General features: G+C 29.8%; 2 protein-coding genes across 2 annotated transcripts; one reads left to right on the top strand and one right to left on the bottom strand.

The window, feature by feature from the left end:
• The first annotated feature begins 2,629 nt into the window (after window positions 1-2,629).
• On the top strand, window positions 2,630-5,166 carry LOC114416728. Its single transcript, XM_028381708.1, has 4 exons — window positions 2,630-2,934; window positions 3,069-3,183; window positions 3,292-3,406; window positions 3,977-5,166. Exons 1-4 carry the CDS (start codon window positions 2,834-2,836, stop codon window positions 4,657-4,659), a joined length of 1,014 nt encoding a protein of 337 aa, XP_028237509.1. The 5' UTR covers window positions 2,630-2,833; the 3' UTR covers window positions 4,660-5,166.
• Window positions 5,167-9,689: 4,523 nt separating this feature from the next.
• Window positions 9,690-11,182, bottom strand: LOC114414095 (umecyanin-like). Its single transcript, XM_028378446.1, has 2 exons — window positions 10,952-11,182; window positions 9,690-10,191 (listed from the first exon to the last, which is right to left on the bottom strand). The coding sequence occupies exons 1-2, from the start codon at window positions 11,133-11,135 to the stop codon at window positions 9,872-9,874; spliced, it is 504 nt and encodes a 167-aa protein (XP_028234247.1). The 5' UTR covers window positions 11,136-11,182; the 3' UTR covers window positions 9,690-9,871.
• Window positions 11,183-15,724: the final 4,542 nt, after the last annotated feature.

Genomic DNA, 15,724 nt, shown 5'->3' on the forward strand with positions numbered 1-15,724 from the left:
ATATGGAATCATTTGTTGTTGGAGATGTTTAAGTTTCATATTTTAGATTTATTGCTTGAATTTTCTTTTGTTAAGACATTATTTATTTTATTGATGTAATTGACTAATTGTTAAGATTTTATTTACGTTTGTATTGAACTTAATTTGATTGTATTGTATTTTTATTGAAATTGAAATTCTTTTAAAACTAAGCCTGCGGACCGGCCCGTTTGACCCGCGGGGTTCGTAGGACAGGTGCGGAGGAAGAGGTTTGAATAATAATTATGAGATCATAGGTTTGGATAGTAAATATGAGATGAAATCATTGTATTTGTATATATATATAAAAAAAAACTCTTCATAAAAAAACATCATTATTTATATTTTTTTTCCTTTTCGTGAAAACATTACAAAAGGTTTCACTGATGGTATATGTTTGGTTTAAGAAAGAAAGTGAAAAAAGAAAAGAAAAAAAGAGTGGAAATAAGTTTTTGGATTGTTTGGTAAAAGAGAAAAGAAAAGAAAAATAAAATAAAATGTATAATAATCTTTTTTCAAAATATTAAAAAGTTGATAGATCATAATTTTTATAAATTTATTATTTAAATATTAAATATTAACACTACAAATCAAATGTTACTTTTTTTTATTTTTGTATTAATATGACTCATTGAAAGAATATATAAAGTTATTTTAATTTATATAATTAAATAGTTGAGTATAAGAAAATTATCTCATACCTTTTCCAGAGTTAAAATGCTACATTCTTCAGAATAAATATTAATTTTGGAGAAAATAAATTCTATGAATTATTTCAAGAAATAAAATTGATTTTAAAGAAAAAGATTCCAAAATTATATATGCAAAAATCTAAAACCAATATATAATCAGTTCCTTTTGGGCTGCTTTACACTTTTTAGTAGTAATAACTAACTAACTAAGCTGAAAGAATGAATAAATTTAGTCATTTTCTATTCAATATTTTGGGTGTACGGATGAGAAATAGCTGGCCATGGTAATGTAACAATATAAATAAAAAATAGAGTAATTATATTTCACTATTCACTTTTTTTTCATCTCCTATTTTTTTAATTTATTTCTTTTTCTATCAATTTACTTATTAGATTTATCATTTTTTTTCTTCATCTTTTCTTTTCTTTTATTATATTTTTTTACCACTCAAACTCATCCAAAATTATGAATCAAACGTGAAATTGTTTCCGTATAATTAGATATTTCAAATACGAGTCCTTATTATATAATTAGATCTTATCCAGTTGGAATAAGATGATACTTGTTATATATATATATATATATATATATATATATATTTGAGAGGACTTACATATATTTCTTAAAAATGATAAGATCCACAATAATGCATTAAAAAAAATTGATAATAAATGTAACAACTAACAACCCAAATACTGAATGCTGCAATGCAGCTACTGCCAAAGTATTGAGGTGGAGATAAATTTGGTTTTTCTACTGTCCCTTCCCATGCTGTCATGTGAAAATAACACTGCATGACAATTATATTAATATTTAATGATAACATTTAATCTTAAAAATCATTAAAACTGTATAATTTTAAAGAGACAACACAAGGGGGGACAATAGAGAAATCAGATCCGATGGAGATTTTAGTGGACTTTATTATCCAGGTGCCTTTTGATGGTAACCCAATCCCCTCCACTCTCCTTTCCCAACCGGTGTGACCTGACCTAGAGTCCCCCTTCACACTACACAAAAGATAGTTAAAAGGGAAAAACATAACAACCCAATGCATAAATCAGACTACCAAATTAACCTTTAGAATTTGTTTGAATGGGAAATTTTAAAATTTCAGAAAATTTAAAATGTTACAGATTTAAAATGCTCTTATTTAAATTTTTTTCATTTTGTAAATAGTTTATTTGAATGAATCAATTTAAATTTTTGGAATTTCAAATTTTTAGTTTGCATGGAACAATTTAATATGTATTTTAAAAATTAAATTTTAACTTTAAATTTACTAAAAATAAACATTAACCAATACTTAATTATCTAATAATTTTAAAATAATTTTAATTTAATATTAGATAAAAATAAAAAATTAAAAAATATCATCCTTTCAATTTTAAGGATTTAAGTGATGACAAAAAAGTTATACAGTATAAATTTTTTTATATAGCTCATTCAATCATAATACATTATTTATAAAATAATTATATTTTAAAATAATTTAAACAGTTAAATTACACTTTAAAATTGTTAAACAATTGTGCTTAAACATTAAACCCTTAAATCACGGTGAGACTTAAAAAACAAAAGCAAAAACATTTAAACATTTAATTAGTCATTTAGTTGTTATAATTTTTAAATTTATCTTTTTTAGTCTTTATAATTAATAAGTAAATTTTTTTAATTTTTAAAATTTATACTTTAATTTTTAAAAAGTGTTTGTCTTTAAAATTCTTTAACTAACACAATCAAAATATTTTAAGAGAGTTTTTTTAGAAAATTAAAACGTAAATTTGAGAAACTAAAAAATCTACAATTAAAAAATTTACTTTATAACAGTTAAAAAGAATAAATATAAAAATTATAAAAATTAAATGGATAATTAAAAAAAAAGAAAATTTTACTCACTCCTTAGTCCTTTCTTTCCTCCTCCTACTACACGACCAAAACTATGCCATTACAGGCAAGACCTAAAGTTTGAAGAAGCACAGCGCACCAAAACCTAGGTAGAGAGAATCAACTAGTGTACTACAGTACTAGCTAGCTCCTCTCAGGTCCTAACACAAGATAGAGACAAAAAAAAAAACGCCACAAATCACAAAACACAAAAAAAATCAGTTTTTTCTTGAAGATGCCGAGGCCCGGCCCTAGACCTTACGAGTGCATGAGGCGAGCTTGGCACAGCGAGCGGCACCAACCCATGAGAGGTTCCATCATTCGGCAAATTTTCAGGTTTATTTTTTATTTTTTTCTCTCCTTTTATTCAATGCTCTGTTCATTTTACATCTGGATAGTTCAGTTGGTTTAAGAGTGTGCGTGAGTTATTGAAAATCCTCTGACCGAGCGTGCGTGACGCGTTCAATTAGGGTCGTCGCGGAGGCTCACTCCGCGGCTACTAAGAGCAACAAGGAGTGGCAAGAGAAGCTCCCCATAGTTGTCCTCAGAGCCGAGGAAATCATCTACTCCAAAGCCAATTCCGAGGTTGTTGTTAGTTCTCTCTGATTCCACCAAAATGCATGTCACAGATTCTTTAGATCTTTGTCGTCAAAAAAAAAAAAACCTCGTCAATTTTGGTTTCCCTTTGCTTAGGCAGAGTACCTCAACCCCGACACGCTCTTGGACCGACTCAATGATGCCATCAACACCATCATACGCAGAGACGAAACCACCGAGACCGGTCAGCTTTTGCCGCCATGCGTTGAAGGTACTGAAAATTAGTTCCACCTTATTTCAACATTTCCCTTAAAAATTTTAAAAATTTGGCGTGTCATTTAGGAATTTTAGAAGGATAAATGACCATTTTAGTCCTTGAATGTATATAAAGAGGTTATAATTTAGTTTTTGAAAGAACGAAATTCTGATTTAGTTCTCAAATGTTTAAAAATGTTTATGGATCAATTTGTGATTAAGTTGCATATGACAGGATGTAATTGTCTCACTTTTGATACATTTAGGACTGAATCAAAATTTTCGTTCTTTTAGGGACTAAATTGTCACGGGTTTATACATTCAATATATATAAACAGGTGACAATTTAGTTTCTGAAAGATCCAAATTCTGATTTAGCTCTCAAATGTTTATGGATTAATTTGTCTTTAAGTTGTATATGACAGGACCTAATAGTCTCACTTTTGACACATTTTGGACCGAATTAGAATTTTCATCCTTTCGAAGACTAAATTGTCACCGGTTTGTAGATTCAAAGACCAGAATGGTCATTTAGCAATTTTAAAACGTGAGCCATTTATGTTTTTTTCTTTCTTCATTTTGTTAGCTGCACTTAATATTGGTTGCAAGCCAGTGAGAACATCAAGAAGTGATAGGCATAACCCCAGGGCTTACCTTACCTCCAGACATCAACTACATCCTTGTTCTATTTCTCCCAAAACTGTTGCCAACAATGCTTTAAACTTTCTTCCAGTGTCGGATTCTGATGATCACACCAACAAAAATAACTATTCCTCATTAGACACTTTGGCTTCTGTTGTTCTTCATCACCAACCCTTGGCAGTGGAAACTAACCCCTCATTGAGCCTGGGTTCGGTTTACCCATTATATTATGGTTTTGAAGTCAAAGAGCCTCAACTAAGGACCAGCATCCGAAGAAGTACTTGTTCGGATACAATATTTGTTGGAAGACCGGTTATTAGTCCAGCCTTGGAGCCATGTAGAATGGATCTATTAGAAAACTTGTCCTGTGGTAGAGTCTATCATGCTCCAAAAAGAATTATGAAAGAAAATGCTGTAAGCGTTGCAGGTGAGTCGCAAGATGGGGAATGTGATTTGTCTTTGAGGTTGGGTATATGTTTAAAGAGCAACAAAGCAAGTTCAGCATATGGATCAGAAGATATTGGGTTAAGAGTGTCTGAAGAGGGCAGGAAATTTGGCCATTCGTCTCGACAGAAAAATGAAGGGTACTGTTTTTACCCTAGAGGAACAGGTTATGGTTCCATTTAGTGCATGTTTGGGAACCAGATGTTTTTGGGAAGTGATCGTTTTTTAAGTTCTCAATAAAAATAATACAAATAAATGATTATTTCTTCAAAATAAGCTGAACCTAACATGCAATTATTCCATGATGTTGAAGATGATCAAAATGCTGGCAACTTTTCAGAAGTACAGTGTGCTTCTAGGTAGCTAGGTGGATGGGCAATTTTGATGGCCATGACGGTTCTGCCCATTCTGTTTACTGGTAGAATTACTGGGTCAGGTTTGTAGTTTGTCTTTCATGTTGTAGCATATTTGCATTTGCAATTGAAGTTGGTCCATGATGTTTCATCCTCTCATGTGGATTCTTTGTTTGTAGCTATGCTTGTAAAAATTTAGGTGGTGCCATTGAGTTGCTCTTTGCTTGGCTGCAAAATTGAGCTGTATATAAAATCTTAGCTTGCTTTGTTTTGTTTCTACTTGGCTCAGAATAGATCAAATTGGAGAAAGAGAAATGAAACAAATGTCTTGAATGAATGTTCATATGCCCCAACTTAATGATGTCTGGCCTGATTCAATTCAACTACAAAAGTTTTATGTGTGGCAAACATATAACTGATGTACTACATTATTTCTGCTTTCTGAACCAGTCTAAATTCATGTGGCCAGGAGTTCGATCTGCTAACTGGAATCTCTTCTCAGTTACGATTAGCTCCCTTAACCCAATCTTTGTTTTGCAGAATTATGTCTAATGCAAATGATCAATCGAGAGAGAGAGGCCATAAGGTGAATTTTCCATTACAGTGGTCAAATGCAAATGCAATTATGTAACTTTTTTAAAAAAGACCCTGCGTATTAAATCACTGAACAGGACTTAATTTAGATGTTTCGCAACATAGAACTGGTGTTTTAAGAGATTTAGTCTTGCTCTTTCGTACACTTGACCACATTAAAAATCAGAATGCCCAATGTTATGGACAAGGTCTAAGTTTGAAGTCAATCAATCTGATCCTGCTATTAGAAGCGTGAGTTTCTAAATAATAAAAGGATAACTATCTTCGAGATCTCTCATTATTGTTGCTTTTCAAATTTCCTACTGTAGCGTGATGAAAATTGTTTGAAGGCAATTTTGGTTCACTATTTCTCTCTATAGATTTAGAATTGTGCAATTTTGATCTTTTAAATTTTTTTATTGCACATGTAGTTTTTTATGTTTTTAAAATTTAGCAATTTTTAGTGTGTTGTTAGTTTGTCATCTATTTAACATTTTTTTTAACAGAAATTGTTGACATGACTTATTTGAGATGTTTTGCACTCGTGTTAATATGGCAGGCTTACACATCCTAACTTTACTTACAATGTGCATACATGATAACATGTTAGTTAACATGTTGGTGTCATGTTATGATTAATATATGTCATACCAATCATTTTTGTTAAACAGTTAATGACAGATTATTGGTGAGCGAATATTGATAAGTTTTAAAGTCATGAGGATTAAGTGTGTAATAAAAAAAATTGATGGATTAAAATCGTACAACCATAAAATTATAGAAACTATAAGTGGATTTAAGTTAAGCTTAAATAAAGGGAAAAAAAAACATTTAAATCCAAGTGGAATTAAAGGGGTTTAATTTAATTAGTTAAGCGAGTGTGTTGTGTTCTTGTTGTAATCACTTATTTTTCATTTTTATGGGTAAAAAAAAAACTTAAGTGAAATGAGTAATTATTACATGATTTGAGAGTGATAATTTTTATGGGTCAGTAGCCATGATAATGAAATCCCTATTTGTCCAAACTCGTCTCGATTTTGACGAGAAATATTTGAGTTGATTGACATTGATTTATATTCGAGGATTATTCGACTTTTTTAATAAGAGACAAAGATGTTAGTATCTGTACCATATCCATATGAAATTATTAAAATTTTATTAGTTACTTATTAATTTTTTTATATAATTTTTACATAATTTAAGATTCTTTTATTGATGATTTTTATAAACAAATATGCTGCAATGGGTTTATTGATATATAAGTAGTTAAAAATAAATGTGTAATAATCATTTAAAAAAAATCAGATTTTTAATATAATTTTTTTATAATTTTTGTTTACAAATAAGGGGATGGAATAACAAATTTTAATTCGTCCCGCACAGTTGCCATGCCTATTGTATATAATAATCTTATTATTATTATTTTAAAATTTTGGTTATATCAAATAAAGATTAATAAAACAAGTAATAATTTTTCCGAGAACTATAGGGAGATGCAGAAAAAAGTGATGAAAAGTGATAAAAAAAGTAAAAAAAAATATTAATTTAAATAAATCATGAGAAATTATTTAAATAAATATATCCTTTCACGGATGACAAATTCGTATGTCTCCAACAAAAAAAAAAATCACGTTTAGGCCAGGCGTATGAACAAATTTTTAACAACTAAAACCTCCTTAAACATGTTTAAATGGGAAGATCATAGAGTTAAACAATGCTCAAGTTCAGCAGCCTGAAGTTGACAATTCTACAAAGAGCGGTCAAGTTATCAGATTGATTACTGGAGTGTCAGTATGTAACTTGTTACGGATCTTTGTATACTCTTCTTCGGACCAAGGACTGGAAAGGCATATAATCTTGCATTGCACGGGTGATTTGGTATATCTCTTAAAAGTTGTCATTTCTAACGTTGAAAAAGATAATCTATTAGGCACGTTTCAAATTAGGGGTGTTCGTTTATTTTTTGTGGCAAAACATTGCTGATATTTAAAAAAATGATAAATTAATTCCTTAAGTTATGCTGGACAAAGCATTTTAAGGTATTTTACTTAGTTTTTAGTTTTTTTATTAGCGGAAAAATTTAGTTTACTGTTTAATAAATAAACTTTTTTTTAATAATTTTTAATATTTTTTGAAACGTTAATTGAAGTAGTATTTTTTAAAATGTTAACTTTTAATTTTTTATATTTTTTCATTTTTATTCCGGATATATTTATCAAATTTTCTTATTATCTTTTATAAATAAATCATGATTTTATTATTTTTATTATTATTTTATAATTTTAATTTTATTCAACACTTGTCGTTTAACAAGTTAATTTTTCAATTATTAATTTGTTAAATATAAGTTATATATGACAAGACATTTTAATTAATTTTTAACTTTTTTTATTAGCTATAAAATTTGTTTGGTTGTTCAATAAATAATTTTTTAATAATTTTTATTGTTTTTTTAAACGTTACTTGAAGTAATATTTTTTTAAAAGACTAGTTTTTAGTTTTTTTTTTTATATTTTTTATCCTTTAAATTCTTAATATATTTATCAAATTTCATATTTATTCTTTTTAAATAAATTATGATATTATTATTTTTATGTTATTTTTCACTTTCCAATTACTTTAACAATTATCAAATGTTTCTTAATTTTTCAATTAACTTTTTAACTTTTAATTATTTTTTAAACTGAGTTAATGTAACCGAACTGATAACCTAACTTTCACAAATATTTTATCATTGATTCAAATACCGATTTCATACTGGATGGACGAAAATACTCTTTCTTTATTGGTGAGTATGGATGAAAATACTCTAACATAACGGTTTATTTAATTTTTAACGGCAGAAAACACACGGTCATGTCTATAAGTTTTGTTTGATACAAATATAACAGAGGTGTTATGCAAGTTTTTTATTTGAGATCCATTTTAATGTAACTCATCAAAAATTTTATTTTATTCTTTTAATATTGTGAATATATGTGTTAATAAAGTTTAATAATGAAAAAAATTTAATATTTTATTATTTAATAATTTATTTAACCACTATTTTATAACATAATTTATCTCAAATTAACTCTTAAAAAATTAATCTTAAAAAAAAATTCAACAATCAATCGACAATAATTACAAAAAATAATAATATTATATGAACATTACATGCACTAAAAATTAAAGATTTTTTTTAACATAATTTAATACTTTTATATATTAGGACACTAATTCCTTTTGTTAGTAATTTTTTTTACTAACTTTAATTTAAAAAAAATGTCTACATTACAAATATAAAATTGATGCTCAATAAAATTTAATTTTACACAGAGAAACACACACCCTTGCACACACATATATAATAGAAAATTATTAGTTTTTATAATATATTAACATACATCCTGAACAAGATAAATATTTATTTTATATAATAAAAAATTTATTATATAAAGTATTACATTATAATTAAAATTTTTATCAAAAATTTATTTTGAATAAATAATTATATTTTAATATTATGATAAGTTATTTATATTATTATATAAAGTTACTTTTACTTATTAATAATTTTTTAAAATATTTGAATTGAACTTAAAAACAAAGATAAATTATGGAATAAATATTATTAATTATTACTTTTTGTTAATTTTCTCTCTCTTTCAATTTATCTTTTTCATTGTGCATCAATGTAAAAAGATAGATTAAAAGATAAATAAATTAACAAAAAATTTTAAAAATAATTTTGTTAAATATTTTTTTATAAATGATCTTATTAAAAAATAATTCTTATTTAATATAGTTATTCTATTTTATATCTAGATAGAGAAGAAATTTTACTAAATTTTCTAATAATAAATTAAATACAAATAATATAATAAATTTTACTATCTAATAATTTTAATATATATATATATATATATATATATATATATATATATATATATATATATATATAAATTTAATAACTTAAAAGAGGCCTAAAATGGTTGCCTTATTGACTTTGTCTTAGCCAGTGGCATGCAAAAAAAATAGTTTTGGATAATGTAAATAACTTTTTATTGAAGAGTATTGGATAGTAATTAGTGTATGGGAGATATTATTACTTCCATTCCCTTTTCAAGTGTTATTGGATAGTTAGTGTTATTTAAAGTTTAAAAAAATCAATGTTTTCATGCGTATATTGAAAAGGAAGTATTTTGAACTGGTCACTGAAATTAATCTTTCACTATAATTTTTTTTTTTAGTTTTTAAAAAAGTATCCTACGAAGACCCGATAAATTAAAACTAAAACTCTATCAATTCAATATTAATTGAAGTAACGTCTTTATTAAATTTAAAGTTACAATAGTATGTTGTAAGTAGCAGTACAACATTTATTGAAACAAACAACCCAGCAATCCTATAATATCTATAGTGAATATGTTCAAAGAATTGCTAGGAACAAGAATGCAAAATCCTCGTAGAGTTACACGACAAAGTAACTAACTAGTAACAGTGAAGAAATACACAGCCAAGCTAGAGAGAAATGCAGATAAGATTCTGAATGACAGTGTAGTAGGAGCAGCGGAATCAGGATGAGACTCAACGCTGATACTAAACTTCTGGCCTCTTTCACAGTGATTTCCAACGGTGCAGAGGAAATAGCGAGGCCCAGTTGGAGGAATAATATTATGTCGAAACATCGAATTACTCCCATTGACGCCTATGAACGTGAAACCAGTTAATAAGCTGGTGTTGCAATTCTCATAATAAGTAGCCTCTGTTCTAATTCCCACCGAATGCTCTCCGCTGATGTTGAAAACTGGTCCATTGTCGATAAAAAGTCAAAAGATTGAAGCAACTATAGTTACATTAATGATTTGTTTTCGAAGGTAGTTGCATTAAAGATTAATAGTTTAAATATCTTTGTAGTTTTTATAATTTAATATTTTTTTCTTCTTAGAATTTTTTTAATTTTAGTCTTTAAAAATAATATTTGTTATGTTTTTCATCTTTGTACTTAAAACGATATAGATAATGCTGTATAGTAGAAAAAAAAATACTATTTAAAGAATGAAAAACAAAATAACCATAAATTATAAGGACTATTTTTTTTAAGGATGATAAACAAAAAAATAATAAATTACAACAACTAAAAAAATATTAAACCATGATTAATTATAATGTATTTTATTCTCACATAATAAACTATTAATACATTTAAATATAATTAATATATTATATAACCTAATTTTTTTAGATGAAGCTAATATTAACTTATCCATAAGTTTTACTGTAAAAAAAATTATGCATAAGTTAATTTATAAAAACACTCACATATAACTTATCAATTAAATGAGAGATTCTACTAATTAGTTTGAGTATGAATTAATTTAAGAACTTAAAATGACTAACACTTTATTTATTTTCATTTAGCCAAGAGTATGAGCCAATTTATTTAAACTTAAAAAAATATGAAAGTGATTTTTAGTATAAATGAATCAATGAACTTGTTTTTTTTTTTTAAAAAAATAAATGACTAAATTTTAGTAGGATGAGAACGAACTCATATTAAAACTTACTGAGATTGTCACCAACGAAGAATCTCTTGGTGCTAGCCCAGTCTGTATAAAAGCTCTCATTGGAGGGAACGCTCCATCCGAAGCCTTCACCAACGATATAATCTGTTGCTTCAGCCACACCAATTATGAAAACCATTGCAACGATGGAGCACCCTATAAAATTCAAACCCACCTTCCTTGCCATTATTTTTTTCGTGTTATGCGTTATGAAATTGTGGTGGTGGATATTTAGTATTTATATAGAGACAAGGGAGAAATTGTTGTCTGAAATTAGAATTTTCAAATGGGGTATTCAACGTGCACACGAATTTATAATGTTAATAGAAAAATCAAAATTAGAAGACAGGGAGAAAATGTTATGTACATAACGTAGAAAATTCTAATATGTACATTGTGATGATGGTACGTGCGTATATAGCTCGAAGAACAACAGCTTGGGTCGTAGCCACGTTGCCTATTGAAACAAAATAAAGTCTATGTGCTAAATTGGAGGCGTGCCGCATTAATCATTACCAATGATGCACGTACTTACCGTTAAGAAATTGTTGAAGTATACAAATATTAGACCCTATTAGGCGCTGTAACATTAGACCATCGACCAATTACACGGTTGGCGGATTCACATTTGAATTAACAGGTTATCTCTCACTTTTAAAAAATGACATATAAATATATTAAAAATATGTATATTTTTTCCTTCTAATTTTATATATTTAAATTTTTTGTCTTTAATTTTTTTATTTATTTTAATGTATTAATAATTAAATTTATTTTTTTAAATAGGTTATCCCTTAACATGGAATCTTAGATTTGCCACTAGATGAAATATATAGGAAAAATGTGAACGCACAAAGAAAAAATCAAGAGATAATGTAATGGGTATGGTACCGAAGGTCTGTGTAGTAGTGTTTTTGTAATTATGTAAGTGATTCCGTTTTTTCTTGACTTTTCTGATCTCCCTACGTTGATTTAGTACCTGATACTTACAAAAAAACAAAAGGTCAATTGAAGGGTTAATGGTGGTACTGGTATACCAAGACCGAAAGACGTGTAGGCAAAGAAAGGAAATTTTGGTCTTAATTGATCTAAAATAATAATTATTACTGAAAAATGTTCACACTTTTACCTAAATTATATATCATGATTTTTAAAATCGGCTCAGTGATTAATCTAATCATGATACTTAGTTACTGGGTTAGTGGTTGAACGAGTGGGTCACTCGTTGACCCACATGACCCTATCTCTAATAAAAAATAAATTTTTTATATTTGTCTTAAAATCTTTCTCCTAGCGCATTGAAATTCACAAGTATTAAAAAACACAAACAAACTATAAAGAACAAAAGTTAAAATAATGACTATTATCTCTAACTTTTAACATCAAAGGCATTGACGATAGTATATATCAATATCCACACTAAAATGAAACATAGCGATATCACATTAATGTAGATTATAAAATATAAAAAACCAATCCAAAGTTTCAATAACTCAACAAAAAAATGCAATTGCGGGCACAAACAACGCTCAACAATGAATGAAAAGATCAATTTAACTCATAATCACACCCAAAAAAAAAAGTAAAATAAAACAAAATGAAAAGAAAAAAAAATTTAGTTGGACTCACTTGCACCTCCCACAACATTGCAGATGAACTGAGTGAGTCTAACAAGGGATGGCAGCAACACGACACCATGATGAGAGGAAGGAAGGAGAGGTTGACAAGTAGAGTGGCGGCATAGAGCGACAAAGCGAAACTGTGAGAGGAAGAAGGATAGGCCGATAGGGTTTCTAAAATTAAAATGGGTTCAAATTGTAACTATGTCGTTTCGGATATCGTACTCCATTGCCCAAAGGCTCTTCGCTATGCGAAGGTATGGGGGAGGGATGTTGTACGCAGCCTTACCCTTGCATATGCAAAGAGGCTGTTTCCAGATTCGAACCCATGACCAACAAGTCACCAAGGCACAACTTTACCGCTGCACCAGGGCTCGCCCTCATGTCGTTTCGGATATAATTAGAAAAAAAAAGACAGTGACCCGGTCTAGGTCCAAGGGTCACCAGTTTGACTGTAAACCCAGTTGGGTCAATTTAGGCTGCTCTGGGTCAAAAGCACACTCGATCGAACTTGTGACTCAACCCGGTCCAGCCACCTGGTCGCGGTTCGACCGGTCAGACTGGTGGAGTTGGTCCAAGTCTTAAAACTTTGATATATATTATCATATTAATTACTTAAGTTTATATTTTAATTGAATTTGGAAGAATCTCCTCACGATGATGTTTTTTCATGAGTTTCTTCACAAACTATAGTGGGATATTGATGGAAGCTTGCTTGAGAAACTTCTATGGAATGTTCCACAAGAATATGCCAAATGAATATTCCAAGAATATGCCAAAGAAATATTCCAAGAATATGCCAAAGGGGAGGAAAACTACACACATCTCTTCAATAGCTAAGCTCACACCCATGTCAAAATACACGAAAATACAAAAGAAAGTCCCTACTACAAAGACTACTCAAAATGCCCTGAAATACAAGGCTAAAACCCTATACTACTAGAATGACCAAAATACAAAGCCCAAAAGAAGGAAAACCTATTCTAATATTTACAAATAAGAGTGGACCCAACCTTGGCCCATGGGCTCAGAAATCTACCCTGAGGTTCATGAGAATCTTAGGGCCTTCTTTAGCAACTCTAGCTCAATCCTCTGGAGTCTTCTATCCAATACCCTTGGGGGATAGGATTGCATCACCCCCTCCCCCTTGAAAAGGATTTGACCTCAAATCTAGAGGTTCTAGATACTCTGAGCTTCTTCCCTCGACACCTATAAAAAGAATAAAAACATATATATTAGTAGTGTTAGGTATGTTAGAGTAAGATAAGGTCTGAAAACCCCTTTCCTAGGCATCTTCCCATGAGGGAACATGGTTCCTCACCAACTCAATGAGTGGTGCTACAAGTATAAAAAAATATGGGACAAACCTTTTGTAAAAGTTTGTTAAGTCATGGAATCCCCAAATTTCCCTTATACTTTGTGGAGTGGGCCATTCAGGAATAACCTTTATTCTCTTAGGGTCCGTGGGAACCCCTTGATCATTATTTACAAAATTAAGAAAAGTAATATAATAAAACATACATTTTCTGTATTTTCATGTTGGTTATTCCTACAAAAAAAGTATGACAACCCTAAGGTGTCTTATATGAGCATCTAGGTTTGTATTGAAATAAAAAATAAGAACAAACCTACCTAATGAGTCCCTATGTACACGAATCATGAAGATGTTTGGTACATGAGTGATTTTAAAAAAGAGGGTTGCACTACTCAACACATTCATCATACCACCTATCATAGGGATTTGGTGCCTCATAATACCTATTTTGGGCACCAACAAAGCACAAGGATTTAAGCTCTTACGAACCAAACCCTCATCCAACAACTCCTTTACTTGAGGAATAACCTCAAGCTCAAGAGGTATGATAGTGCCAAGGGAGGTTTCCCTTGATAGAAGACGGTAGAAGGATTGTTTAAGAAGGATTGCTCTTTGGATATCACCTTTTGTTGCAAAATGATTTTTCTTCTTAACTATCTTCTTGGAGGAATCCTTTTCCTCTTTTTCCTTCCCCTTGGCCTTTGAAGACAAGACCTTACTATTCTTCTTATTCTTTTGTTTTTCTAGCTTTTCTTCCTCATCCCTCTGATCATCTTTGGGCTTAGAAGGTGTAGCCCCTAAGATGCCTTGACCTTGGTCTTTCTTTGGATAAGAGTGAGAGCCATAAGATTTTGAAGTAGGCTTCATTTTAAGTTGGTACTCTACCCTTATGCAAAGTTGGACTAGGTCATCTAGGTCCCTATATGGAAGGAGCTCAACCTTGTCCCTCACTTCCATATTATTTCCACTAAGGAACCTAGCAATACTTGTTCTTTCCTCCTCCCTAAGCCCAACTCTCAAAAGGAGTAGTTCCATTTGTTGCCTATACTCTTCAATACTCATACTCCCTTGTCTAAGCCTTTGGGGCTTGTCCATAAGCTCTCTTTTATAGTTGGAGGAGATGTGCCTCTTCCTAAGGGCACTTTTCAAGTCATTCCAATACTCTACTAGAGGATCCCCATGAATCCTTCTTTCCCTAATAAGGGAAGTCCACCAATAGAGAGCATACCCTTGGAAGATAAGGGTAGCCAAAGGAACCTTTCTTTCTTCACTTGTATGATGGCAAGCAAAGAGTTGCCCAAACTTAATTTCCCAATCTAAGTTAGCCTCTACATTGTCCTTTCCATGGAAGTATGGGAGGTTAGTGTTGGCTTCTTGAGGCTTTCTTTCCTTTTCTCTCCTATGGGAGTGAGGTCTAGGATATGACCTATGCCTTCCTTCATAATAGTCACGAAATTCTTCACTTAGGCTCTTGCAAGAGTCATGACTACTATATAGGAGGCATATTTTTTTTCCTTAACTCTTTTAGTATTTTCCTTATTTCTTCTTCCCTTATTTGTTCCCTTTCATCTTGATTTATTTCTACCCTCTTTTTTCCTTTTTCTTTTCTGTCTAGTTTTTCTTTCCATAACTTAAGGGAACTCAACTCATCTAAGATTCTAGATAAAGGGTCCTTATGACTAGTACCCTCACCATTAACCCTAGATGAATGATGACTCACTTGGTTCTTTTTCTATAATTTGTTTACCAATGTCTAGAAAATGCAGTAAAAATTTCAGCTCAAAATTTGCAGTGACCAATTCCCAGTAATTTTTACAAGTTCATATGTTTAAGCTGCTAGCA

This window comes from Glycine soja, chromosome 6, assembly GCF_004193775.1.
Source record: "Glycine soja cultivar W05 chromosome 6, ASM419377v2, whole genome shotgun sequence".
Classification (NCBI taxonomy): Eukaryota; Viridiplantae; Streptophyta; class Magnoliopsida; order Fabales; family Fabaceae; genus Glycine; species Glycine soja.